The sequence below is a fragment of the Nerophis lumbriciformis genome, linkage group LG18 (assembly GCF_033978685.3).
Source record: "Nerophis lumbriciformis linkage group LG18, RoL_Nlum_v2.1, whole genome shotgun sequence".
Classification (NCBI taxonomy): Eukaryota; Metazoa; Chordata; class Actinopteri; order Syngnathiformes; family Syngnathidae; genus Nerophis; species Nerophis lumbriciformis.
This window is the reverse complement of record NC_084565.2, coordinates 30839123-30864089: the sequence shown is the minus strand read 5'-3', so window position 1 is coordinate 30864089 and position 24967 is coordinate 30839123. Positions and strand designations below refer to the sequence as shown.

The 24967-nt window shown below is 40.1% G+C and overlaps 2 protein-coding genes across 7 annotated transcripts; both read right to left on the bottom strand.

The window, feature by feature from the left end:
- Window positions 1-351: 351 nt before the first annotated feature.
- LOC133617803 (uncharacterized) lies at window positions 352-11298 on the bottom strand. 4 transcript variants are annotated; one of them, XM_061978036.1, is made up of 3 exons: window positions 9456-11298; window positions 4868-5200; window positions 352-3195 (listed from the first exon to the last, which is right to left on the bottom strand). In XM_061978036.1, exons 1-3 carry the CDS (start codon window positions 9646-9648, stop codon window positions 2300-2302), a joined length of 1422 nt encoding a protein of 473 aa, XP_061834020.1. In that variant the 5' UTR covers window positions 9649-11298; the 3' UTR covers window positions 352-2299. The 4 variants fall into 4 exon arrangements, with proteins under 4 accessions (XP_061834020.1, XP_061834021.1, XP_061834023.1 ...); XM_061978037.1 differs by having other exon boundaries at window positions 4943-5200; XM_061978039.1 differs by having other exon boundaries at window positions 9792-11298.
- Window positions 11299-11456: 158 nt separating this feature from the next.
- LOC133617802 (uncharacterized) lies at window positions 11457-24098 on the bottom strand. Of its 3 annotated transcripts, none has more exons than XM_061978034.2 (4): window positions 23718-24096; window positions 23495-23626; window positions 20269-21477; window positions 11458-13701 (listed from the first exon to the last, which is right to left on the bottom strand). In XM_061978034.2, exons 3-4 carry the CDS (start codon window positions 21359-21361, stop codon window positions 12791-12793), a joined length of 2004 nt encoding a protein of 667 aa, XP_061834018.1. In that variant the 5' UTR covers window positions 21362-21477; window positions 23495-23626; window positions 23718-24096; the 3' UTR covers window positions 11458-12790. The 3 variants fall into 3 exon arrangements, with proteins under 3 accessions (XP_061834017.1, XP_061834018.1, XP_061834019.1); XM_061978035.2 differs by having other exon boundaries at window positions 23817-24096; XM_061978033.2 differs by having other exon boundaries at window positions 11457-13701; window positions 23495-24098.
- Between the last annotated feature and the right edge of the window lie 869 nt (window positions 24099-24967).

The following is a 24967-nucleotide window of genomic DNA, read 5'->3' as shown; positions in this document are numbered from 1 at the left end:
TGTTCCCAATTAGCCTGTTCACCTGTGGGATGTTCCAAATAAGTGTTTGAAGAGCATTCCTCAACTTTCTCAGTCTTTTTTGCCACTTGCGCCAGCTTTTTTGAAACATGTTGCAGGCATCAAATTCCAAATGAGCTAATATTTGCAAAAAATAACAAAGCTAAGTATCTTGTCTTTGCAGTCTATTCAATTGAATATAAGTTGAAAAGGATTTGCAAATCATTGTATTCTGTTTTTATTTAGGATTTACACAACGTGCCAACTTGTCATTGCCTGAAATAAATAAATAAATGACAAATAAATGAATGAATGAACTTCACTGGTTTTGGGTTTGGTATATGAAACCATGGGTTGATCACAAAGATTATTATTTATTAAACACATAAACCTTAGGCTTTGATCAGGCTGATTAACAAAACTAGTAATAACCAAATATACTGCATAAGAAGGGACTCATTGATGGAAAATACACTTACATACAAGTATGTTGCACTAAAATAAATTAAGTAAATTAAGAATAAACATGTTTCTTGACTAAGCTGTCAATAAAATTAAAGTGCAAATGAAAATAAAGCTTCAACGCGTTAGTCATGTTTTTTTAATTTAAGCAACTTCTCTATGACTTTAGCTCAGGACTTATTCTGTTTGTTTTGTATTGTTATTAGTGCTGCAAGTGGTGGAAAAGTGTATTACAACTGAGTAGCCACAGCTGAGAAACGGATATTTTTGGCGGCCCTCTAAGAGGCGCTTGCAGCCAACACTGCAAGTTTAGACAAATGCCCATTTTCCAAACCTGTCCACAACTTTAGAAGTCATTGGAGGGCAAAACACACGTAACACAAGAAGATGAGATGCATTACATAGTGCAGGGGTGCCCAAAGTGGGCGCCGGGGGCCAAATTTGGCTTCCCAAATGTCATATATATTCATACTGATCTTTTAAGATCACTGTGGTGCCCCGATCGGATATTAATATTACATATCAGTCCAATATCTGCATAAAAAAACAAGCATTGGACTAAATTGGCTTGCATCTAAACTTTTCCAATACTGTATTTGTATTTTGTATAGCTAGAACCAGTCCGTGTTTACTTGTGAAAAGCGGGACATCCAGTTAAAATCTATATGTCCTCCAATAAGCACACAGTTATTTTTTCTTGTATTTGAGTCATTTACAAAAGGTAAACATGGTAGTCTAGAGCAGTGGTTCTCAAATGGGGGTACACGTACCCCTGGCGGTACTTGAAGGTATGCCAAGGGGTACGTGAGATTTTTTTAAATATTCTAAAAATAGTAACAATTCAAAAATCCTTTATAAATATAAATAAAAACCTATCTTTTTTTCCAAATAGTTCAAGAAAGACCACTACAAATGAGCAATATGTTGCACTGTTATACAATTTAATAAATCAGAAACTGATGACATAGTGCTGTATTTTACTTCTTTATCTCTTTTTTTCAACCAAAAATGCTTAGCTCTGATTAGGGGGTACATGAATTAAAACAATTTTCACAGGGGGTACATCACTGAAAAAAGGTTGAGAACCACTGTTCTAGAGGCTACTAGTAGCTACACAACAGCTAAGCACACAATAGCACACGCTAGATAAAAATAAGTGTTCTTAATTGAACAATATTGCAGTCTAAAACACATTTGTCAATATAAAAAAGCCTCGGTAGAAAATAGATGGATGGATCAATAAATAATTATTATATTATATACATCATATCATATTATATTACTTACAGATACAAAGTCAACAAGTCAAAAACATATGAGAACGTAGCCAGTAACAAACGTGTCCGCACCATTCACTTTACTGCGTCATGACCTTAACTTAATACATGTTTGTGATTACAAGATGTCGCCAAAGACAATTACCACTTCACTTCAACTTAAAGACAGATTAGGTCCATTCCAGACGATTAATAATAAATAGAATAGTGTTTTTCAGACCTATCTTTGTACTCTGTTGACAAATTTCACTTGACCAAACCTTTCCTAACATTCCACACTACAAAATAATAAAATGATGTATGATTTCTGCTGATATCGGATCTGATCAATATCGTTATTGTATCGGGAGTGAAAACGTTTGAGACACCCTTAACGCTCACACAATCATGATAGCATTTTTGCAAAGCTAACTAGTTGGCTAACTAGTTGCCATCCATCATTGTTATTGGTACTAAATATATAAACTTTTTGGCTATTTGTGTGGAAAAAGGTGAGCACCCCTGACATAGAGTACAATATAAACAGCTTTTTGAGCATGCTGTTTTTAAGTACATTTAGCTACTCAAGTCCTTGCAGCTTCCATGACTGTTACACACTTGTGTCTGCTGACCTGATATCTATACGTGAACCTTTTATCGCACACGTTGCAACTGAACGGTTTTTCCCCGGTGTGTGTCCTCATGTGTATCATGGCGTACTTTTTACTAGTGAATCTTTTGGGGCAAAGCGAGCAGACACACTGCTTCTCCATGTGGGATCTCATGTGTGTTAACATATCGAGTTTTCTGGAGAAGTTATTCCTGCAAATAGAACAGGAAAAAGGTTTCTCGCCGGTGTGTATTCTCATGTGTAGCATCAATTCATAGCTGTCTCGGAATCTTTTAGCACAAACGGAGCAGGAAAAGGGATTCTCCCCTGTGTGTATCATCATGTGTCTTTTCAGGGTGCACTTTGAAGAGAATCTTTTAGCGCAAACTGAGCATGCAAAAGGTTTCTCTCCAGTGTGTACTTGGATGTGTCTGTTCAGGTTTCCCTTTTTGTCAAATGATTTCCCACATTCAGAGCAGACAAAGTGTTTGTTGTCAGTGTGATGCCTCATATCACCTTTAGAGTCATTATTATTCTCAGCAGCTTCTTGGACCTCATTGCTGAGCTCAGTCTCAGAAGAGTCTGACATGTCGTCTCCATCACCTTCTGTCACGTGTTGACTTTGTGGCTGCGCCCCTCTGTTTCCTGCACTTTTGCTGGGAAGAAGCTGAAGGGACTGACGCGCATCGTGGTCACTGTCCTCACTCTTCCCAAAAACACCTGGAAATGTCAGCTTGTTGATGACGTCAGACTCCAACACATGAAACTCCTCCCACAGTTCACCCTCTTCCTCTTTTATGTGGGGGGGCTCTGGTTCATGATGCTTGGACAAACCCTCTTCTTGACTCTCTGCCAACACCCGTTGAATGCCTGCAGAACAACAAGTGATATGCTTTTACTTTCAATTCAGCGCAAATATGACTTCAGTTACACATTTTGACCTCATCACTGAGCTCAGCCTCAGAAGATTAGAACTACATTGCAAAGAATTGTGGACCCCTGAAAGAAGGCCATTGCCACCTTTAATGTTCTTGTTTTTCAGTGTTCTTGATGGTGCCTGGTGCAATACACCCTATTTGTTTCCTTTTTTACGATTAACCACTTAAAGGCCTACTGAAACCCACTACTACCGACCACGCAGTCTGATAGTTTATAAATCAACGATGAAATCTTAACATTGCAACACATGCCAATACGGCCGGGTTAGTTTACTAAAGTGCAATTTTAAATTTCCCGTGAAATATCCTGTTGAAAACGTCTCGGTATGATGACGTCAGCGCGTGACGTCACGGATTGTAGCGGACATTTTGGGGCAGCATGGTGGCCAGCTATTAAGTCGTCTGTTTTCATCGCAAAATTCCACAGTATTCTGGACATCTGTGTTGGTGAATCTTTTGCAATTTGTTCAATGAACAATGGAGACAGCAAAGAAGAAAGCTGTAGGTGGGAAGCGGTGTATTGCGGCAGGTGTTGTGCTGGATAACGCACCCCCGCCGTAGAATGCACCCCCTTGCCGGATAACACGGCCGGTGTTTCATTGTTTACATTCCCGAAAGATGACAGTCAAGCTTTACCATTGGCCTGTGGAAAACTGGGACAACAGAGACTCTTACCAGGAGGACTTTGAGTTGGATACGCAGACACGGTACCGTGAGTACGCATGCAGCTGCGGCTTCCAAACATTTGATCGCTTGCCCGTACGTGCGTGCCGCTATGTGCATGTCACGTACGTAACTTTGGGGACTTTGGGGAAATATATGTGCTGTTTGAACTTTGGGGAGGTGAACGGTACTTTGGGCTGTGGGATTGAGTGTTGTGCAGGTGTTTGAGTTGTATTGGCGGGTTATATGGACGGGAAGGGGGAGGTGTTTGTTATGCGGGATTAATTTGTGGCATATTAAATATAAGCCTGGTTGTGTTGTGGCTAATAGAGTATATATATGTCTTGTGTTTATTTACTGTTTTAGTCAATCCCAGCTGAATATCAGGTCCCACCCGCCTCTCACAGCATCTTCCCTATCTGAATCGCTCCCACTGCCCTCTAGTCCTTCACTCTCACTTTCCTCATCCACAAATCTTTCATCCTCGCTCAAATTAATGAGGAAATCGTCGCTTTCTCGGTCCGAATCGCTCTCGCTGCTGGTGGCCACGATTGTAAACAATGTGCAGATGTGAGGAGCTCCACAACCTGTGACGTCACGCTACTTGTCTGCTACTTCTGGTACAGGCAAGGCTTTTTTATCAGCAACCAAAAGTTGCGACCTTTATCGTCGATGTCCTCTACTAAATCCTTTCAGCAAAAATATGGCAATATCGCGAAATGATCAAGTATGACACATAGAATGGACCTGCTATCCCCGTTTAAATAAGAAAATCGCATTTCAGTAGGCCTTTAAGTATTATTATGTCAATTATGTATTATTAGTTGTCTTATTCTCAATAAGTATATTAGTTCAGTGTATGCATAATCATTTTGTCATAGAGACTACTGGGGCCTATGTGTGGGCCCTAGCGGGCTGTGGGCCCTTATAATTGTCATTACCTTTCCCGCCTATATGACGGTCCTGCACGTCTTCTCCATCACCTTCTGTAATGTGTTGATTTTGTGGCTGCGCACCTGTGTTCTCTGCACTTTGGCTGGGAAGAAGCTGAAGGGACTGACGCGCATCGTCTTCACTGTCCTCACTCTTCACAAGAACACCTGGAAATGTCAGCTTGTTGACGTCAGCCTCCAACACTTGAAACTCCTCCCACAGTTCCTCCTCATCTTCTTTTATTTGAGGGGGCTCTGGCTCATCCTGTCCCATATCAGCCCTCCACTCCTGCTCCTTGGACAAACCCTCTCCTTGACTCTCTGCCAACACCCGTTGAATGCCTGCAGAACAACAAGTGGTATGCTATTACTTTCAATTCAGTGCAAATATGAGTTCAGTTTCACTTTAGCATTTTGATTTTTGCAGCAACTCACGAGACAGCTTATGATACTTAAGTGACATAATGAGTTTGCCTGTTGTGTTCTAGAACAGTGGTTTTCCCTTTTTTTTTTTAACCAAGAACCACTTCAGAAAAACTCTGGCTCTCCAAGTACCACCATAATGACCAACATTGAAATACAGCAGCGTAGTAGGCCCAAGTATTCATAAAAAACATCTGGATCTGAGCCGAGGATGTCGTTGTGGCTTGTGCAGCCCTTTGAGACACTTGTGATTAAGGGCTATCTATATAAATAAACTTTGATTGATTGATTGATTGATTGATGAATATTACACACAAACACACTGTGTTTGAATATTGGATAATAAAACACTGTACTTTTATCCAGGGATTTATTGGCGTATCACTAGATGGAGCCTGCGTACCGCTAGTTTTAGAATCACTGTTCTAGAAAACGGATTATCAGCTGGGTGTACTCCAAGAGGTATTTAAAATGTAAAAATATATATATATGCACACATACACTACGGAACATAAGTATTTGGCCCCCGATTTTGTAAGTTAAAATGTGAACAGTGCACACACAGATTTTATGTAAATAAAAATCCAGAAAACAATATATTAAATAAAGAAAATCAAAGGAGTTAATAAGTTTATAATTATTTTAAAGTATTTGAAGTAGGAAGTATTAATTATAAGATGAATATGTTCATAGCTAGGGCTCTTTCATATTCGAGTCATGAATTTTACCTAGAATTAAAGTTAAAGGTAAAGTACCACTGATAGTCACACACACACTAGGTGTGGTGAAATTACCCTCTGCATTTGACCCATCCCCTTGTTCCATCCCCTGGGAGGTGAGGGGAGCAGTGAGCAGCAGCGGTGGCCGGGCTCGGGAATCATTTTGGTGATTTTTATTGTTATTTTTTTTATTAACTTCCAGCACAGGGGTGGGCAATTAATTTTTACCGGGGGCCGCATAAGCAACCCGAGCACTGCTGGAGGGCCACACCGACAATATTTCAATTAAATTTCGCTCAATATTATTTTTGATATACCGTAAGATAAATAATAATAATGATAGTAATAATAATAATTAATACTACTAATAATAATAATTTCATTTAACCTAACCTAACTTTATACAAAAGCAGATTGCTTTTGATGGTTTTATTTTTAACACTATCTTACACAACACTTCCTGATGTATAATACAATGCAAAAATGTCCATTTCTGCACAGGGTTAATTTCTGTCACTTTATCCTGCATTATCCAACATTTTTCCCCGTCAGATTTGGACAACCATCTGTTGTTAAAAATTGTTTTTAATCATATTTATTTTATATTGTTTTTTATATTGGTTTTATATGTAATTATTTTTTGTTTTTATTCAGTCATTGGTGGAGCTAAGGATAATATTCGAATATTGTTTTTAATATTGTTGTGCAGCACTTTTGAAACATTTTGTTTTTTAAATGTGCTATATAAATAAAGTGGATTGGATTGGATTGTCACACCTGCCAGCTTGTCCCATTTCAGTCCTAACATGTCCAAACACGCATTTTACCTATGTGAACAAGTCATTACCTGTGGTTGTCTCTTTAATTGACTGCATGGCTGCCAGCTCCTCCATGATTTGAAAGTCTGTAGTTATCCCACGTAAGAAGGTGAGCAGCTGGGCGGTGTCACGTACATCACAGCTCTCATCCAAAGCCAGCGAAAAACAGTCAAAGTCTCCGGTGTTGTGCCGGATAATGCACCCCCGGCGTAGAATGCACCCCCTGACGGGAGTGTTATATCAACTAAAGCCCACACTTAAAGTTTCCATGTGCAAGATTGAATTTATTTAAAAAAGTTATTTAATAAGAAGCCAAAAGTGCAAAAACAATAATGTTTGTGTTAAATATTCAGTCTGTTTGGGAATTGTGTGCTCTACTTCCATCCATCCATCCATCCATTTTCTACCGCTTATTCCATTTGGGGTCGCGGGGGGCGCTGGAGCCTATCTCAGCTACAATCGGGCAGAAGGCGGGGTACACCCTGGACAAGTCGCCACCTCATCGCAGGGCCAACACAGATAGACAGACAACATTCACACTCACATCCACACACTAGGGCCAATTTAGTGTTGCCAATCAACTTATCCCCAGGTGCATGTCTTTGGAGGTGGGAGGAAGCCGGAGTACCCGGAGTGCTCTACTTCAACAATGATAAAAAAATTTCCAGGATTTCAGTTCGTCAACATTGGAGCATTCACACGCAATTCCTTAAGGAATTGCCTCATCTAGTTGAGAAATATGTTGTGGAATGGGTGGCTTGCATAATGTAGATAACACACTGGCTAGTAATAGTGTTGAGATTGTATGTTTCAGATGTCACTTTAAGTTGGTCTTTTTTAATTTCTTTATTATATATTTTCATTTACAAATGTTTACAAGACAACTAATGAGTAGCACTGTTTAGAACAGTAATAATTCTGATAGTGGAACTACAGCACTGGGTCTTACATATAAGCGGCAAAAAATTGGATGGGTGGATGAATAATGCTTTTCTCTGGTTAGGGCGGGGGTCAGCAACCCGCGGCTCTATAGCCACATGCGGCTCTTGAGCGGAGCCCTGGTGGCTCCATGGAGCTTTTTCAAAAATGTATGGAAATGGAAAAAAAATGGGGTGAAAAACATGTTTTTTGTTGTAATGAGGTTTCTGTAGGAGGACAAACACGACACAAACCTTCCTAATTGTTAGAAAGCCCACTTCTTAATATGTTTGTGTTCATACTTCACTGATGAGAGTATTTGGCGAACAACGTTTTGTCCTACAAATTTCAGCGGCCCTTGAACTCACCGTAGTGTGGACTGTGACTCAATAGACGTGTTTTGTGCCACCCCTTCTTTGTCTCATTTTGTCCACCAAACGTTTTTATACTGTGCGTGAATGCACAAACGTGAGCTTAGTTGTTGTGTTATAGAGTGCTAATCAGGAATATTTGGTCATTGCATGACTGCAAGCTAATCGATGCTAACATGCTATTTAGGCTAGCTGTATGTACATATTGCATCATTATGCCTCGTTTGTAAGTATATTTGAGCTCATTTAATTTCCTTTACTTATGTCCCCTGTCTATTTAGTTTATTTTTCCATGTTTCATAACACATTATCTGTATGTAATATTGGCTGCATTTCGGATAGCTGTTAGTGTGCCATGTTGTTCCAGACCACAGAAAATGTTACCCAGCTTGCAAAGATTGTAATAAATCCATTAAAAGAAGACAGCCGGCCGTTTCCTTTAACTTGGACACACATCTATACCTTTGGCCATTTTGAGACAGTCATTTCCAGGACTTAGGGCAGCACGGTGGAAGAGGGGTTAGTGCGTCTGCCTCACAATACGAAGGTCCTGAGTAGTCTTGGGTTCAATCCCAGGCTCGGGATCTTTCTGTGTGGAGTTTGCATGTTCTCCCCGTGGCTGCGTGGGTTCCCTCCGGGTACTCCGGCTTCCTCCCACCTCCAAAGACATGCACCTGGGGATGGGTTGATTGGCAACACTAAATTGGCCCTAGTGTGTGAATGTGAGTGTGAATGTTGTCTGTCTATCTGTGTTGGCCCTGCGATGAGGTGGCGACTTGTCCAGGGTGTACCCCGCCTTCCGCCCGATTGTAGCTGAGATAGGCTCCAGCGCCCCCGCGACCAAAGGGAATAAAATGGATGGATGGATGGATTTCCAGGACTTATCTCACCCTCCGAGAAGTTTTACTAATGTTTTCCAATGTTGCAAAAATATGTAGAATAATTTTTACATTTCAACATTTCTGTCAACGAAGATTTGCGTCAGCCTGCCTCATTTTGATAGTAGGCTAATATAGTTAATTAGCCACTTACATCATTGCCATCATTATAACACTTATATAATACTTTTAAAGTCATTTTGATAGTAGGATAATTCAGACACTTACATCATGTGTTGCCATCATTATAACATTTATATAAGTCTTTTATTTTTTTGCGGCTCCAGATTGATTACTTTTTTTGTATTTGTGGTCCAATATGGCTCTTTCAACATTTTAGGGTGCCGACCCCTGGGTTAGGGGGTCACTGAGCATAAAAAAAAAATAAAGCACCATGTTCGTGTGTAAATATTTTAAAGTTTAATTGTGTTAAACAATAATGTGGGATTCGTGGGAAGATGTAAACAAACCTGCTCCGTGTAACCGAACTGGAGGTTTGAGAACAGCATCGAGTTGGTGGCGTTGCCTCTCGTAATCCTTTCTGGTACTGGAAAGTTCCTCCTCGTACTCTGCTATGGTTCTTTCGAACAGTCCGAATATTTCTTCCACAACGGAATTGAGTCGCTGCTCCATCAACGCCCTCAGCTTTTTGACTTTACACATTTTTTCACATTAGCTTTATCAGCAACGGGCTGCTTACCTCTGCACAAGCGGCCTAACTTATCTCGGCTTCAAAAAGCGTTGATATTGTTTCTTTATCACACGTATGTTGCGAAATAAGTACAAAGACAACAAATAACAACAACCTGCATTCACGTTAGCTTTCAGGTCAGTGGGTACACTTCCGCATTTTCTTCTTCGGTGGCTATTCTGCTGCGGCTCACGGATACAACACCGCAGTTCTGCCCCTAGCGGCTTTTACATACTCTGAAATCAAGAGAAACAGACATAGTGGGAATTGGGGAAATTTAATTAATTAACACACCAAATGACAATATGTCGATATTCATAAATTTTGGTGGAAAAAATAATCCATCCATCTTCTTCCGCTTATCCGAGGTCGGGTCGCGGGGGCAGCAGCCTAAGCAGGGAAGCCCAGACTTCCCTCTCACCAGCCACTTTGTCCAGCCCCTCCCGGGGGATCCCGAGGCGTTCCCAGGCCAGCCGGGAGACATAGTCTTCCCAACGTGTCCTGGGTCTTCCCCGTGGCCTCCTATCGGTCGGACGTGCCCTAAACACCTCTCTAGGGAGGCGTTCGGATGGCATCCTGACCAAATGCCCGAACCACCTCATCTGGCTCCTCTCGATGTGGAGGAGCAGCGGCTTTACTCTGAGTTCCTCCCGGATGGCAGAACTTCTCACCCTATCTCTAAGGGAGAGACCCGCCACCCGGCGGAGGAAACTCATTTCGGCCGCTTGTACCCGTGATCTTGTCCTTTCGGTCATAACCCGGTCCAAACTCCCCGGGAGAAAAGTAGCTTGATGAGTGTCCAAAGTAGGGGGTCTTTAATTTGACCTGCTGTTGTACTCTGTCTCAAAGTGTTATCATGTGCTCAATGTTTCCTTACCATTATTGCTATGTTGTCTATTACCATTGTTGGTATTTTGTCTATTACCATTGTTGGTATATTCATTCTTCCTACATTGTTGATACAAATTATTGTTACAGTGTAATAATTATTGTTACCTGTGGTAATGCCACTATGATACAACATTTGTATTATAATCATTAAAGGGGAACATGATCACAATTTCAGAATGGTTAAAACCATTAAAAATCAGTTCCCAGTGGCTTATTAGTGTGTGAATGTGTGTGTGAATGGGTAAATGTGGAAGTAGTGTCAAAGCGCTTTGAGTACCTTGAAGGTAGAAAAGCGCTATACAAGTACAACCCATATTATATTTTTCGATGTTTTTTTCAAAATTTTACCCATCACGCAATATCCCTAAAAAAAAGCTTCAAAGTGCCTGATTTTAACCATCGTTATATACACCCGTCCATTTTCCTGTGACGTCACATAGTGATGCCAACACAAACAAACATGGCGCATAGAACAGCAAGCTATAGCGACATTAGCTCGGATTCAGACTCGGATTTCAGCGGCTTAAGCGAATCAACAGATTACGCATGTATTGAAACGGATGGTTGTAGTGTGGAGGCAGGTAGCGAAAACGAAATTGAAGAAGAAACTGAAGCTATTGAGCCATATCGGTTTGAACCGTATGCAAGCGAAACCGACAAAAACGACACGACAGCCAGCAACACGGGAGAAAGCGAGGACGAATTCGGCGATCGCCTTCTAACCAACGATTGGTATGTGTTTGTTTGGCATTAAAGGAAACTAACAACTATGAACTAGGTTTACAGCATATGAAATACATTTGGCAACAACATGCACTTTGAGAGTGCAGACAGCCCAATTTTCATCAATTAATATATTCTGTAGACATACCCTCATGTCAGCAGGCCAGGGAAGCTAGGGTCGATATTCTTCTCTTGATCATCTTCGGTGGCATAAGGGACGGTGTGAGCCAAGACATCCAGGGGGTTTAGCTCGCTCGTCTGCGGGAACAAACTGCCGCCATTGCTTGCCGTGCTACCGAGGCCCTTTGTCCCTGAATTGCTCACACACTCCGGCAGATTCAATGGGGGTCTGGCGGCAGATTTCTTTGACTTTATCGCTGGAAATGCATCTGCTTTGAGTGTCGCAGGATATCCACACATTCTTGCCATCTCTGTCGTAGCATAGCTTTCGTCGGTAAAGTGTGCGGAACAAACGTCCAATTTCTTGCCACTTTCGCATCTTTGGGCCACTGGTGCAACTTGAATCCGTCCCTGTTCGTGTTGTTACACCCTCCGACAACACACCGACGAGGCATGATGTCTCCAAGGTACGGAAAACAGTCGAAAAAACTGAAAATAACAGAGCTGATTTGACTCGGTGTTTGAGAAAATGGCGGATTGCTTCCCGATGTGACGTCACATTGTGACGTCATCGCTCCGAGAGCGAATATTAGAAAGGCGTTTAATTCGCCAAAATTCACCCATTTAGAGTTCGGAAATCGGTTAAAAAAATATATGGTCTTTTTTCTGCAACATCAAGGTATATATTGACGCTTACATAGGTCTGGTGATAATGTTCCCCTTTAAACAAAGTAACAGTGAAACTCACGGGAATTATCACTGAATAGAGAACTGGGGGTGGGATTAAATAAATTATTTTCTTCCCACTCCCTTTCAGGCAAAACTGGATAATCATGCATTACATACTATACATTACCTTTTGCACTATATTAATTTATATTATTACGTGTTGTCAACTTTGTACTTTTTTTTATGTCATTGCCTGAAATAAATAAATAAATAGAAAAAAAAATGAAAATGAAAAACCCAAAGCTCATGACCATAGGTGAGGATGGGAACGTAGATCGACCGGTAAATTGAGAGCTTTGCCTTCCGGCTCAGCTCCTTCTTCACCACAACGGATCGATACAGCGTCCGCATTACTGAAGACGCCGCACCGCGCCTGTCGATGTCACGATCCACTCTTCCCTCACTCGTGAACAAGACTCCGAGGTACTTGAACTCCTCCACTTGGGGCAGGGTCTCCTCCCCCAACCCGGAGATGGCACTCCACTCTTTTCCTTTTGTAAATAATAATTTACACAAATGCACATTTTACAAAACTCTCCACTTTACTAGTAAGTGGAAGGCAAAACCAGATAACGGCTGAAGATAAGAAGCTTCAAAAAAGGTTTGCTGTGTTTTTAAAGTACATTTAACACAATGACAGTCTGAGTGTATTCAAGTCCCTGCAGCTTCCATGACTGTTACACACTTGTGTTTACTGACCTGATATTTATACGTGAACCTTTTATCGCACACGTTGCAACTGAACGGTTTTTCCCCGGTGTGTGTCCTCATGTGTATCATGACGTACTTTTGACTGGTGAATCTTTTAGGGCAAAGCGAGCAGATAAACTGCTTCTCCATGTGCGACCTCATGTGTGAGGTCATGTCATCTTTCCTGGAGAAGCTCCTCCTGCAAATAGAACATGAAAAAGGTCTCTCGCCGGTGTGCATTCTCATGTGCAACATCAATTCATAACTATCTCGGAATCTTTTGGCACAAACGGAACAGGAAAAGGGATTCTCCCCTGTGTGTATCATCATGTGTCTTTTCAGGTGAGCCTTTGAAGAGAATCTTTTAGCGCAAACTGAGCAAGCGAAAGGTTTCTCTCCACTGTGTACTCGTACGTGCCTATTCAGACCTCCCCTTTGCTCGAATGATTTCCCACATTCAGAGCAGACAAAGTGTTTGTTGTCAATGTGATGTGTCGTATCACCTCTAGAGTCATTATTATTCTCGACAGGTTCTTTAACCTCATTGCTGAGCTCCGTCTCAGAAGGGTCTGACATGTCGTCTCCATCACCTTCTGAAATGTGTTGATTTTGTTTTCTGTTTCGTGCACTTTTACTGTGAAGAAGCTGAAGGGACTGACACGTATCGTCTTCACTGTCCTCACTCTTCACAAGAACACCTGGAAATGTCAGCTTGTTGACGTCAGACTCCAATACATGAAACTCATCCCACAGTTTCCCCTCTTCCTCTTTAACGTAGGGGGGCTGTGGCTCATCCTGCCCCAGATCGGCACTCCAGTCCTGCTCCTTGGACAAATCCTCTTCTTGACTCTCTGCCAACACCTGTTGAACGTCTGCAGAACAACAAGTGATATGCTATTACTTTCAATTCAGTGCAAATATGAATTCAGTTTTAGCTTAAGAGCGTTTTGATTTTCATAACAACTCATTAGACAACTTCCACAGAGCTGAAAATATTTTGTGGCGTACCTCAGGGATCAATACTCATACATACATACTGTTTTTTTATTATTCATTATTAATATAAACTTGTCAGCTTTTTGCCATTTCATGATGCATTTATCTCTATTTTTACATTTTGATGGAGGGAGGTATTTTTTTAATTATTTCTTTCTTTTTTAAGTTGTGTACATGTAGATGCTGTATCGGGACATATCCATTAAGAGTTTGATGTATATATATATATATATATATATATCCTATACGATATATCGTATAAGAATTAACTATACACAATAACACGTTAACAAAATGGTGTGTCACATGAATGGTTTTTAAAGTAATACCTTTGTGACATGAAAAAAACATGGCGTTCACTTTTTGATATCAAAATAAAACACAAAGCATTTTGGCTAAAGAAGATGAAGTCTAATAAACAAGCTTTGTTCTTAACAACAAAAATAAAGAGGAGTGACACCTCACACATCGAATACATAATCTTCACAGCCTACGTTCAGTTCGATGAGATGACTAAATATTTTAGCTAATATTGATGTTATTTGAACACTGATACAGTTTGCAGTTAAATAAAGGACGAGTGAACATCCCAGTAAACAAAGTAAAGACTTTATAAACAAGTTGTGACAACGTTCACGACACATCGCCTGCTGCATGTTTCTTCACCTCATTAAAACTCTGTCGCTGTATTGAGAAAATAGAAGCAATATCAAATAGTTTTCTCCTTCGCTGTATACTTTTAGTGTGGGGACAAGTGCGTCTGTCTCCAGTATTGTCCATACCTGTCTCTATCTAAACACAGCGGTGCGCTGTTAAACGCACGTTTGGAAGCGAGGGAAAATTACGTTAAACCAATCGCTTTGCTCAATTTACTCCGACGGGAAATCTCTGCAGCAAAGTCAGTGTAGTTCGCCCGCCATGATTATCAAGCCAGCATGCGCCTGACTTTGTGTTGCCTAAAATGCATTAATAAATGACGGGGTTTCGGTAATTTAAAAATTAGACGGTATTACTAATCGTCTGGAATTTTATCGCGAATTATCATTATACCGTTTACTGTTACATCCCTAGTCCATTAACAAGTAAAAAGTCGAGGGCGGTCACAGCATGTTCTTGCCGCAGATGTTGGTCAGTTTTTTAGGGCATTACGGCAAATGATGAGGGCGGTTGCGGCTTTTGCCGCAGTTGCTGTGGTTAAATTCGAGCCTTGACCACATGTTTAGGGGTGTGGAATATATTTTAATTCCACTTGGTGTCACTATTGTGCTTAGAAAATTAATTACTAATCTACTTGTTCATTTACTGTTAATATCTGCTTACTTTCTCTTTTAACATGTTGTAGCTACACTTCTGTTAAAATGTAATAATCACTTTTTCGCACCGGTACTTTTCAGAGGCGGTATACTACCGAAAAAGATTAATTAGTATCCCGGTACTATACTAATACCGGTATACCGTACAACCCTAATTAAAATACGTAAATATTACATGTTATTATGAACGTGCCTGTTACTACATTACATATATACTTACACCGTGTATATTACATGTTGGAGGTGTTTGGATGTTTTGAGCGCTTTATAGGTGAAATAGATCCTGCTTGAATTGATGAATTTGAGGACCAGGAATAAAGAGTGAAAAGTTTACATTTGTTTTCGCTCGCTCAAACACAAACATTTTAATCGGGATTGTTTTCCCCGGCTGGAACGATGTGGCAAGGTCACTGCTTTGAGATTCTCCCTGGAGGACAAACAAACCCTTTCCCTGCCACTCACGGACACGCACCTGTTGTTTGTTGACTTGTGTTGGACTGACTGGCTGTGTTATTGCGATGGCGATAGCACCAAGGTTACGGATCTCTGGTTGGGGCGGGGCTCTCTGAGACATCATATACAGTAGTGGTCAAAAGTTTACATACACTTGTAAAGAACATGTTGTCATGGCTGTCTTGAGTTTCCAATCATTTCTACAACTCTTATTTTTTTTGTGATAGAGTGATTGGAGCGCATACTTGTTGGTCACAAAAAACATTCATGAAGTTTGGTTCTTTTATGAATTTATTATGGGTCTACTGAAAATGTGACCAAATCTGAGGTGGTGGTAGTATTATGCTCTGGGCCTGTTTTGCTGCCAATGGAACTGGTGCTTTACAGAGAGTAAATGGGACAATGAAAACATAGGAATACCTCCAAATTCTTCAGGACAACCTAAAATCATCAGCCCGGAGGTTGGGTCTTGAGCGCAGTTGGGTGTTCCAAGAGGACAATGACCTCAAACACATGTCAAAAGTGGTATAGGAACGGCTAAATCTGGCTAGTATTGAGGTTTTAGAATGGCCTTCCCAAAGTCCTGACTTAAACGTGTGGACAATGCTGAAGAAACAATTCATTCAATTAATTCTGCTGCTAAAATATGGGTAGATGCCCCATTCAAGATGGCTGCCGAATTTCCTGCGCCCCAGCAGCCAATGCGGTGTCTACGAATAGTATGTCTATGGGGGCACTGGGAAGAAAAAATATCCCATTTACCTAACAAATAGTTGGGAACCACCATTCTACATATCAAATGAACAACTATAACCTTAAGCAGAGCATCATTAAGTGGTCAAACTCTAGCGCAATATACCGACATTGAGGATAAATGGGGACAATATGCCGATAACAAAATAACAACGGCTTACCGTTCCAAGATCAGTACACGCATGCGCAATGTGGGATGTTATGTTTGTCACTTCTACACTAACTGTGACGGATATATCTGTTTACAAGACTCTCGCGGGGTTTTATCGCAATGTAATCCAAGTATGGTGGGTTCATGTTGGATAAACAAACCTGCTGTTTGAGGTTTGATGATACCGTCAAGTTGCTCGCCGTATCGCTGGTTGTCCTCTTTTATTCGAGAAAGTTCCTTCTCGTACTCTGCTATGGTTCTTTCAAATAGTCCAAAAATTTCTTCGACGGCAGCATTCAGTCGTTGCTGCATCAACGCTCGCAGCATTTGGACCTTAACACACATTTTCTTTCACACGATCCTCACTCACTCTCACACTCCAGCTCACTGATTTGCTTTAAATTACTCTTTTTTTATTAGGTGGTTTAAGACGGTTAGCAAGCAAGCTTGTGGTGCTCATTACCGCCACCTTATGGTATGGAGTGTGTACAGAGATGGAACCCGAGTATTTTTTAAATGTATTTATTGCTTTGTATACATTCCACTACTATATTGACCTTCTCTTTAACTAACTTATGTTTTATTACTAGTATTTTTTAAATGTATTTATTGCTTTGTATACATTCCACTACTATATTGACCTTCTCTTTAACTAACTTATGTTTTATTACTTCTCTATCTGTATTATATTTCCTGCATTTGATTACATGTTCATACAGCCCTGTGTTGTTTCCCTATCAATTTCAGTGAACTGTTTTGATTAGTATGTCCTAACCTTATTCTAGAGCAGAGGTCAGCAACCCAAAACGTTGAAAGAGCTATACTGGACCAAAAATACAAATCTGTCTGGAGCCGCAAAAAATGAAAAGCCGTATATAAGTCTTATAATGAAGGCAACACATGGCGTGTCTATATTAACTGTAATAGCCTACAATCAAAATGACTATGTGTCACAGGTTGAAGCAAATCTTTGTTGACAGAAATGTTATAATTATTGTACACATTTTCACGACATTAGTAAATCAGAGGCTACTCAGAAGGTGATATAACTCCTGAAAATTACTGGATTTTAATGGCCAAAGGTGTAGATGTGTGTGTCCAAGTTAAAGGAAACGACAGGCTGTCTTCTTTTAATAGATTTATTACAATCTTTGGCAAGATGGGTAATGTTTGCTGTGGTCTGTAACAACATGGCACACAAACAACTATCTGAAATGCAGCACATATTACATACAGATAATGTGTCAAATGTGTTATATACAAAGAGGATACAAGTAAAGGATATTAAATTAGCTCAAATATACCTACAAATGAGGCATAATGATGCAATATGTACTAGCTAGCCTAAATAGCATGGATTAGCTTGTAGTCATGCAATGACCAAATATACCTGATTAGCGCAAGTCAATAACATCAACAAATGCACACCTTTGTGCATTCACAAAATGTTTCACTTTGTTTTATTGCAGCCATTTGCTAAAATCAAAAAAGTTCATTTTATTTCTCACTAATGTACACTCAGCACCCCATCTTAATAGAAAAAAAACAACAATTTTGAACTTTTTTTCAGATTTATTAAAAACGAAAAACTGATATACCACATGGTCATAAGTATTCAAACCCTTTTGTCAGTATTGAGTAGAAGCATCCTTTTAAGTTAGTACAGCCAAGAGTCTTCTTGGAAATTATGCAAGTTTTTCACACCTGGATTTGGGGATCCTCTCCAGTTCTGTCAGGTTGGATGTTTAACGTTGGTGGATAGACATTTTCAGGTCTCTCCAGAGATGCTCAATTGGGTTTAGGTCACGGCTCTGGCTGGGCCAGTCAAGAATGGTCAGAGTTGTTCCAAAGCCACTTCTTTGTTATTTTAGCTGTGGGCTTATGGTCATTGTCTTATTGGAAGGTGAATCTTTAGCCTAGGTTGAGGTCCTGAGCACTCTGGAAGAGGTTTTTTTTCCAGGATATCTCTGTACTTGGCCGCATTCACCTTTCCTTCAATTTCAACTAGTCATCTCTGCAGCTGAAAAACACTCCCATACCATGATGCTGCATGCCACCATGTTTCATTATTGGGATTGTATTGGGAAGGTGATTAACAGTGACTGGCTTTCTCTACACAAACCACTTGGAATTAATGTACACACAATTCAATCTGGGTGTCATCAGACCGGAAAATCTTATTTCTCAGTCGGGGAGTCCTTCATTTGTTTTTTGGAAAACTCTTCCACCTGGCCACTCTGCCATAAAGCTCCAACTGGTGGAGGGCTGCAAAGATAGACTTTGAGAAACGTTCTCCCATCTCCCTTTACTGCACCTCTGGAGCTCAACCACAGTGATCATTGGGTTCTTCTTTATCTGTCTCACCAAGGCTCTTCTTCCACCAAGGCTCAGTTTGGCTGGACGGCCAGGTCAAGGAAGAGTTGTGGTCGTCCCAGACCTCTTCCATTTAAGGATTATGGAGGCCACTGTGCTCCTCGACAAACTGCATCAGCACAGATTCGCTCTCGGCCTTATATCTGTTCCTGAATGCCATCAATCTTTTCATCCCTGTGACAGTTTCACCTTTTAGTTGTCTTCTCAAATCTTCCAAGTGTACTTCTCTTGGGATTCCTGACATTACTCCTCTAACTCCCCTTTCTTCACTACTTCTATTTTTTTAATTGTCTTACTAAAGTATAATACATTAAAGTAGTATAAATTTGAATACAGTATAAAATCATCAAATCAATAAAAATGTAATTAAATAACCAATAATTTTACCACTTATGTGTGAATGATTGTTTGCTTAGGTTTCCTGTGATTGAACAACACCCAGCTAACCTGTCTCCCGCCCCCATAGTCAACTGGGATAGGCTCCAGCTCCCACACGACCCCAACAAGGGTAAGCACTATAGAAAATGGATGAATAAACTCATAATCAAGTTAAATTAAATGTATTCCTGGTGATTTCAAAAACAATTGGTCCATGTTGAAAAATAAAAGAAAGACTGCAAGGTTTAAACAACTGTTTATTTTTAGTCAATAATTTAATAACTACATTCTTCCATTTTCTAACAATAAAATCTATCCATCCATCCATCCATTTTCTACCGCATGTCCCTTTCGGGGTCGCGTTTTTTTTTGATTGATTGAAACTTATTAGTAGATTGCACAGTACAGTACATATTCCGTACAATTGACCACTAAATGGTAACACCCGAATAAGTTTTTCAACTTGTTTAAGTCGGGGTCTACGTTAATCAATTCATGGAACCTGTCTTAGCTGCATTCGGGCGAAAGGCGGGGTACATCCTGGACAAGTCGCTACCTCATTGCAGGGCCACCACAGACAGACAACATTCACACTCACATTTACATTCACACACTAGGACCAATTTAGTGTCGCCAATCAACCTATCTATTACGCTACAATGCTTGCAATCACAGAAGAAAACATTTTGGGAAGAATAACAAAAGAAGCATACATATAGAGAACCAAATATGAAATACAGTTTGTTAGAAAGCTGTTTGGACATCAACCTCGCAACTTACCTCATTGCCTTTTTTGTCTTTACGACACTTGTGTTTGTCAAACTTTTCTTTATACAAGAAAAATATATGGCACCAGTCGCAGTGAAAAAATGTTTCCCCACTATGTTGTTTTCTCATGTGTGTCGCGACAAGGCGTCGCAACTCAAACGTTTTACAACAGATTGGACAGTATTTAGCATTTGCCAAAGTGTGTCTTGTTAAGTGGGTTTTAAGAAGTTGTAGCGTGGAGAATCGGTACTTACAAACAGAGCAGTGAACCAGTCTCTCATGCCTATGTTGTTCCCAGTGTGCCATCAGGTATTTCGGATTAGAGAATGGTTGGTTACAAATAGAGCAGGCATCACCTTCCTCTTCAACATGTTTTTTCTTGTGGATTGTCAGGGATGTCGGCTTGTTAAATTTTTGACCACAAACTGGACAGCTGGGCTTCTTCTTCCGCGGTTCCTTCTGTTTAACCAATTTCTCCTGTTTAACCGGTTTCTTCTGTATAACCGGTATCTTCTGTATAACTGATTGTGGCATTGTCTTGCCCGTATCTGAGGGTGGAGCCAATTTGACAACCGCACGTGGTGCTTCTTTGTGGGTCTGTTCAGGGTGTGTGTTCATGTGTGCATAATATTTGTGCTTTTGTCTGTATCTCTTATCGCAAACTGAACATGTAAAGGGAATCTCCCCGTTGTGTATCATCATGTGTCTTTTCAGAGCAAATGGTGAGGATAATTTTCTTTTACAAAGTGTACAAGGGAAGACTTTTCTCAAGGGGACGTTTCCATTTCCCATTACTGCCGTGTGTTGAGTTGAACTGCTGCTCAGAGGCTGCGGCAACGTGTGGATCACGTCATTAATATTGGACCGTAAAGCAAAGAGTCTGTCTGGATGTGTTTGATCAGATTCTGAGTGGATATTTTCTCCAAGGTGCTCATCATTTTCTGTCGAGATGTTTTGAGGTATAGGCTGCAGCCCTCTGTTAATCATGTCATCCATATCTGACAATGAAACAAAGACGTTTTTTGGTTCTGATAGATGTTCTCCACAGTGCTCTTCATCATCTTCTGTCGAGATGTACTGAGGTAGAGACTGCGGCCCTTTGTTCATCCCGTCATCCATTTCTGACAGTGAAACAAAGAGTTTGTCTGGCTCTTCATCATTGTCCGTCATTATGTGTTGGATCAGAGATTCCACACCTCTGCTTTCCTCACTTTGACTGTCGTGAAGCTGTATGGACTGAGCTTTATCGTCTTCACCCTTCAGAACAACGCCATTCAATAGGAACTCTGTGTTTAAGTCATCCTCCTCGGGTACTTGAAGCTGCGTCCCACCCTGACCGATGCACATTTGTACTTCTTCCAATTTAATGCAAGTTGGTTTTTGCTCCTCCTGATCTACACCGGAGCTCCACTCTTGCTGCTCAGGGGGGACTTCTGCACTCTTCAATGGCACATGATGGATGCCTGGAAAACAAGGGGCACAAACACTAAATTACCACAAGTGTTGTATTAGGGTTACCATTTTTGTTCATCTGACTGTTTACACTGCAAGTAAAATGTTTTTTTTTAAATTTTTTTATTTTTTTAAATCAAACTCCAGTGTAAACGCGAATGTGACCCCAATGTGGCCTCGACATCACTTGCATGCGCCAGTTTGGTAAAGTGAAAACAAAGGAAGTTGACCGGGAGGAAGTTGCTACTACGATAGATATAGTCGCCATGCTTTAAAAATGAGTGGGTTTTTTTTACGTGAAAATAAATTAAAGTAATATAATGTACGAATGAATGTATATAGTGTAATATATATGGGAGGGTTCTAATATTTTAATGGCTGTTAAGTAGAGGAGACACGGACATCAGCGTGGATCTACGGGAGCTTTACTTTCAACTCACACGTAAGCAAATGTGCCACAGCGTCAATTAAGGTCTATTTCTTCGGAATCAAAATATATATTCATATATTACATATACCCTATAAAAAAAATCAGATCTTTGTTACTTGACGGCCAAAAATCAGATTTGGTGTGCCGTGTAAACAAGGCCTTAATTGCAACGAGGAAGAACGATGGCAGGAAGAACGAACCACGGTGTGGACCAAACCATTTTTTAGGAAGGGGTCAGGTAGTTTATTACATTTATTAAATTGGAATATTGTATGAATTGTGGCTTTGTTTTAATTCGGATCCATTGGAATAATTTGTATTTTAGTTTAGTGTATGCATAATCATTTTGTCATGGAGACTACTGGTACCTATGTACATGGGGGCCCTTAGAATTGTCATCACTAAATCTTAACCTTGACAAAATAAAAGCGTGTTGTATTGTAAGTTTATGAGCTGGAGTATGCTTAGAACTACATATGGACATATTATTTTGGTTTATTTCGTCCAGGCACAGCAGCACATGTCATTGGTAGCAGTCATGGCGCCTGTTTTTTTAGTTGGCCATACTCTCTTCATACACAACTCTTGAGTTTGGTCATCTCACAGCTACTATCCAGGCTATTTGCAGTCTCTTTATTAGTAGCTTTATAAGCAGACTTTTTTCAGCTTCGCTTTCACACTGGAAATGAGAAAAATCTCACCAAATCGTTTTTTCCCCTTAAAGCGATCATGACCACGATTGTGGCAGTTATTGATGTTGCACGTTCATGCAGTGTTTGGAACTTCCATCCATCCATTTTCTACCGCTTATTCCCTTTTTGGGGTCGCTGGAGCCTATCTCAGCTACAATCGGGCGGAAGGCGGGGTACACCCTGGACAAGTCGCCACCTCATCGCAGGGTATTTGGAACTTGTTAAAGAAAAAGAACTTAAGCAATTTTGTTTTAAAAAAGTTTTTAAAAAAAGTTGCAATGTTGACTATTTTTTTCTTTAAAACTGTCATTGCTCAAAACATAATATTGAATCAAAACCAATGTTTTTATGAATTATTGACCTATCCAAGGCTCTGATTAAATATTCCACTAGGAAAAATGTTTTTTGTGGAATATTTTACCTATTTTGGGTGTTGGCCATAAAAAAAAAACATTGTTTCAAACAAAAAAACAACAACAACAAAAAAAAGCAACTTAGAATTATGGGATAGATCTGAAGTTAATGTAGACTCTAAAGATTTAAGCGTTAAATACCATTTTTTTTTAAATAAATTAAGTAACGTTTATGACAACCTATTCCCAAAACACAATATAGAATGTGAGCTATAACAGGACAATGCATACATTTATCAATTGTTTTCAAAACGGTAAAAAAGAAGTGGGACCTCATTTTTATGACTTGATGGGGTCCCTGGGACCCAATTTTGAAGATTCCTAGCGCCAACACAGCTCTTCATACACAACTCTTAAGTTTGGTCGTCTCACAGCTACTATCCAGTCTATGTGCCGTCTCCTTATTAGTAGCTTTATAGGCAGACTTTTTTCAGATTTGCTTTCACGCTGGAAATGAGAAAAATCTCACCAAAGAAGAAGAATTACAACAAACCTGTTCTGTTTAAGACCACTTGAGGCTGAAGAACAGAATCTAGTAGTTGGCGTTCTAGGCATTTCTCCCGTTTCGTTGTCCAAAGTTCCTCCTCGTACTCTGCTATGGTTCTCTCAACCAGTCCAAAAATCTCTGCAAAAGCAACATTTAGCCGCTGTTCCATCAAAGTTTTCAGCAGTTGGATTTTAACCATGTTTTCCACAATGTCATTAATGTAGCTCACACAAGCTGTTGCAACGCGATGCTAACTTCGATCGACAGATAGCTAAAAAAAAAAGCGGACTCATTTTAAAACGTTCGGCGTCCACTTTGACGAGTTTACCTTAGCACAGTCAAGCTTTAATGTCGCTTATTCATCAAACGCCACACATTTGTGGGGAAAATAAGAACAAAAGCGTAAAAAAAACACGACGTCGGCCTACAGTTGCTCCCGCCCTTTTTGTTCGTTGTGGTCCACTTCTATAGTCCCGCGCATGACTGTGACGTCACAGCGTTGCCTTTGAAGTCCTCCGACTTAGTTGGGCAAGAACCACTGACAGTGAATATTACATCTTCTTGGAATTTCTCAAACATCAGCTGTAGCTAATATGACCCGAACGCAACGCCCTCATTTTGAGTTTGTCAAATCATTGTTCCTTGCAGGATGACGGGGTGTCGTGCATGAAGTATCGCGAGACTTCATGTCGTGCTGTGTGAATCAAGACGCATTGCTTGATTTTAAAAAAAGAAAAAGAAATAAGTTAGTCCATGAAAAATACGACTAACAAAAAGTGAAAACAATAAACAAGAGAAAATATTAAGTGAAGTGTCGTATTGAATTCATTAAATAACTTGAACGAGGAAAATTAAATATTTTATTGAAATTGCTGAGGTTTTATCTGTTTTAGTGTCTACTCCAGGGGTCGGCAACCCAAAATGTTGAACGAGCCATATTGGACCAAAAATACACACAAAAAAAATGCCTGGTCCCGCAAAAAATTAAAAGCCTTATATAAGTGTTATAATGAAGTCAACACATGATGTACGCGTCTATATTAGTTATATTAGCCTACTATCAAAATGACTTTAAAAGCCTTATATAAGTGTTATAATGAAGGCAACACATGATGTAAGTGTCTATATTAGCTATATTAGCCTACTATCAAAGGCTGACGCAAATCTTCGTTGACAGAAATGTTGTATTTTAATTTTTATTGTACACATTTTTGCAACATTGTAAATCAGTAGTAACATGGAGGGTTGTCCCAGGATGAGATAACTTCTGGAATTTACTGGCTCAGAATGGCCAAAGGTATAGATATGTGTGTCCAAGTTTAAGGAAATGGCCGGCTGTCTTCTTTTAATGGATTTATTACAATATTTGCAAGCTGGGTAATGTTTACTGTGGTCTGGAACAACATGGCACACAAACTATGAGAAATGCAGCCAATATTACATACAGATAATGTGTCATATGAGACATGCAAATATAAA